Genomic DNA, 4,041 nt, shown 5'->3' on the forward strand with positions numbered 1-4,041 from the left:
CAGTGCCAGGATGTACCCTGGACCCTCCTTGGGCTCAGCAAGCTGCCCTGTCTGTCTCCAGCCGGCAGCCAAGGCTCCTGCCGTCTGACGTCCAGAGCCAGGGGCTCCCGGGGCAGAGGTACCCAGATGTCACGGCTGGCAGAGCACAGAGGCCAGAAGGGCCCTGAGCTGGCCACACTCACAGCTGACACACCTGCCTTTAGCAAAAGAACCCCATTTCTAAAGAAATCATAAAAGTCTCACGTCCCCAAAACGAACGGAAGTGGGGTTTCAGTGACTGAAGTTAGGGGTAGGAGCCCAGAGAGTGTACCCCACACACACCCCCAGACAGCCGGGCTGCCCCAGGAACCGGATCCGAAGGGCTGACAGTCCTGTTGCCTGAGGTCAGGGGGCCTCGAGCTGCAAGCTCCCTTTCCTGCCTGCCCTCCCTGGCCTGCCTGCCCTCGCTGGCGGGGGGCAGGGCAGGGGCAAGGAGGGAGATGAGACAGCTGCAAAGCTGCCCCCCCCAGCCCCCAGCAGGCCCTGGGTCCTGCAGAAGCATTCGGCCGTCTCTGGGGCCTTGGGCAGCCCAGGCTTTCCACCCTTAGGTATCTGCCTCCCCAGCTGCCCTCGCTGGGGTGAGGACACTTTGGGCTCACTGCAGGCTCAAGGTCCAAGCCCCACCCCTTGGCAACAGGAGGGAGGCCAGCAGTTCCGGATGGGGTGGTGGGAGGGGCGGGGCCAGTGGCTGGAGACCCAGGCCACCATCCAACCCAGAGGTCCTGGCCATCCCACTAGCCAGCCTGGTGGGCTTGCCTGGAGCCCCACGGACTGCAAAGGGCCCCAGGCTTAGGGTAGTGTGCTCAGGCTTGTAGAGGAGAACAAATGACCATATTACAGGAAAACTCTTCAATCTTAGAATGGAATTGTGCCAGCTACCATGGATACGGAGGCCTGAGGGCGTGGGTTTCCCTGTAAACCTCACTGTAAGCTTCCTCCCTGAAAGGGCCTTTTTAATTGCCCTTTAATCTGCTTTTCTTCCTCAAAATAAAGCCAGTGTGGCAGCCACAAGCCCCACAGGGCCAGAGGAGCAGGGAGGAGAGCAGCTGCATCTCCCAGTGATGGACCAGCCCTGGACCCCTCCACTCCACCCTCCAGCCTCCAATGGGCCAGGGAGACTGCAACAGATGACTTCCTGTTGGAGGAAATCGACACCACAACCAAACTGATGTCCGAAGGTGGATGCCTTTGTTCATAAGGTGACTTTTCATCACAATTAGTTTCCAGGAAAACAAAATGTACAAGAAAGAGGTGATCCTGGCAGGACACGGGGCCCCGCAGATTCACACTTAATCATCAGCTGATGTGAAGACGTGGATCCAGGCTGGGACATAATGAGATGGGGGCGGTCCTCACCGCAAATACAGGACGTCAACGTCCACACTGATCAACCCAGAAAAGGCAGGTCCTGCGCGTTACTGAGGGACAGGGTAGGGTCTGCCCCAGGGGCGAGACCGAGGGGTGGAACCAGTGGGCAGCGGGGCTATGTTATAGTCTTCTAGTGACTTTTGCACAAAGTAACATCCGTAACGATCACCTTCCCTCAACGCACGGACACCTACTCCCCACCAACGGGAAGGGCAGAGGACGTGACTTTCAGGCTGGCTTGGAGGAACCCGCCAGGTGGCTTGTCTTGTTTACAGAAGCGGAAACTGAGACCCGAGATGTGCTCGGGTCAAGTCAGGGAGCTGGTCAAGGCCGGCCCAGCCAGGACAGGGTCTGCCCGCTCCCCTGCCCCCCACCGCCTCGAGGCTGGCTGGTTTCCACTCACTCCAACAAATGCAGACTTGAGCCTCGGGGAGGCAAGTGCAGGTCGGGGTGGGTGCCCATTCTCCACGGCGGCTGTCAGCCCCACGCCCACCCGGGAGGGCACGCGGGGAGGGCCCGCCTGGCACCATCAGGTCCCTAGAGGTCAGCCTCTAGTTGGAAGGCAGTGGGGGCCCCTGAGGGCAAACCGAGAACCCACCGTCTGGAGCCAGCTCCCCGGAGCAGTGCTGGCGAGAGGGCACGGGCCCGGGGCGGACACCCACAGGCTGGCCTTCAGAACTTACAATACAGAAAGTCTCCCTTCCCCGCAGAGAGCCAGCTGGCCCTGGCATCTTCCCCCAGGCATCAGCCCGGGCCCTAAACTGGGGAAGCTTGCGGAGCCCTCCTCTCTCGCAGCCCCGATCAGAAAACCACGTTACAGCCAGGGGTCTAGGGAAGCGAGGACACAGCGTGAGGTGAGGTGGCCGACAGCCCAGCCGGCGGTGCGCTGACGGCCACACTCCTGGGTGTCCAGGAAGCACTGCCCGTTCCATGTGGGGCATCAGGGCCGGGCTGGCCAAGGGGAGACCCACAGGTCAGAAAGGCTTTGCCCTCCACTGGCCCACCGGCCCAGGCCGCTGCCCCCACTGATCCCTCGTCCTGTTTAGTCTGTGCCACCCACCGGCTCGGCTCCCCTGCCTAAACGTGCATTTATCTTTCCCAGCCCTCCCTCCAGAGCTGTTGTCTCCATGGTGCAGACAGGAGCCTGGGTGGAGACCCCTGTGCCTGCCCGAGCGGGGAGCGGGGGCCTCGCAGAGGAAGGGCCTCTCTGGAGAGGCGGGCCCAGCCTCTCAGGAAGTGTCTGTCCTCCATATACCAGGCCCTTCCCGTGGCCCAGTCTCACAGGACAATGCTTCCCCAAGACCGCCCTCCAAGCCCGCTCTCCTCCCACCTGGCCCCGGCCCACCGGCCATGCCCTGAGAGGGAGCCGCCGCTGCCCAGCAACAGGCGAGGGCTCTGGGCACGCGGGGCCGCGGACGTGCAGCAGAGCACACTGTCCGCCCGCCAGACCAGGTCCGGAGGGCCCAGCGCGAACCCGCACAGGCCGGGACGCAGACAGTGCCGGACGTCTCTGCCTTCCCGGGCTTGCTCTCCTGTGAAAGGCCCTTCCTCCTAGCTCCTCCCCGCTTGCTTCCGAGTGGCGAGCGGGGAGTCGGGAGCCTGAGGCAGGGAGAGGAATTATGTGTCTGGACTTTCGGATCTGGAAGGAGGCAGACCAGGCCCGGCTGTGCAGCCTGAGAGGGCCGGCTAGGTTCCTTCCAGGCCTGCCTCCTGGGCTAGGCAAGGTGTCTCCTGAGGCTCAAGGTGTGTGGCGTGGCCATGCGGCCAAGCCCAACAGGTGTGACACTGGCCATCCCAGGCCAGAGGCGCCGGAGAGCAGCAGTCAGGACAAGTCCAGGGCACCAGGACAGACCCCAGGAGGGGCCCTCAGCCAGCTCTGCCAGGTCCCAGCTGCAGGACCCTGGGCAGGCCAGCAGGCAGGCCACCACCTTCGGCCTCCCCTGTACAAGGGGGTGAGAACAGCCCTGCACTAAAGAAAATGCCCCAGAGCCGCCCTGGAGGCAGTGGTTTCGGGGAAGCACTGTGCCCCCAGGTCGTGTTTCAGAACTAGGAAGAGCCCGCGCTCTGCGGGCCTGCGGGGACCTGCCCAGCCTTCAGCGGCCTCCAGGAAATGGGGTTTCTGACACGCGCCACCGGGGAGGGGTGCGGGGCGGGCCTGGGGGCGGCCGGCGACAGCACCCCGTCCCGGCCACGGCCGGCCGCGCGGACACACCCCCGGCGGGCGGGGCGCAGAGGCCGTGGTGGGCGGCACGTACGCGGGCCCCCGGCGCGCGGGGGCGGGTCCAGGACGCGGACCGGGAAGGGGACCGGGGCTGGGAGGGGGAGGAGGAGGCGGGAGGCGCAGGCCAGGAGGAGCACCCGCTGACCGCGTGCCCCAGGTGCCGGCCGAGGGTGCGGGCGCGCCCCAGGGACCCGGGCACAGCAGAACCCCCGCCCGCCGGCGATCGGCCCCCGCGTGCCCGCGCCCACCTTGCGCGTCGCCGCCGCTGGTCAGGACGCCGATGGCCTTGCCGGCGCCGGACATCCGCAGCTTCTCCAGATCCACGGTGGCCATGGTGGCGCCGACTCGGCCGCACTCGCTCTCCCTCCCGGCGCCGCCGCTGTCGCTGGTCCCGCCCCGCGCCCAGCGCTCCG

At 65.4% G+C, this 4,041-nt stretch overlaps 1 protein-coding gene across 1 annotated transcript in view; it reads right to left on the reverse strand.

Annotated features, from left to right (window-relative positions):
* PFKL (phosphofructokinase, liver type) overlaps positions 1 to 4,041 on the reverse strand; it is a 27,816-nt gene extending 23,775 nt beyond the window's left edge. Inside the window, exon 1 of the mRNA XM_082393049.1 lies at positions 3,877 to 4,041. Coding sequence (XP_082249175.1) covers positions 3,877 to 3,961 — 85 coding nt within the window. The 5' untranslated portion in view covers positions 3,962 to 4,041. The remainder of the gene's footprint in view (positions 1 to 3,876) is intronic.

Source organism: Balaenoptera borealis, assembly GCF_965194805.1.
Source record: "Balaenoptera borealis genome assembly, chromosome: 5".
In the NCBI taxonomy this organism is placed as follows: Eukaryota; Metazoa; Chordata; class Mammalia; order Artiodactyla; family Balaenopteridae; genus Balaenoptera; species Balaenoptera borealis.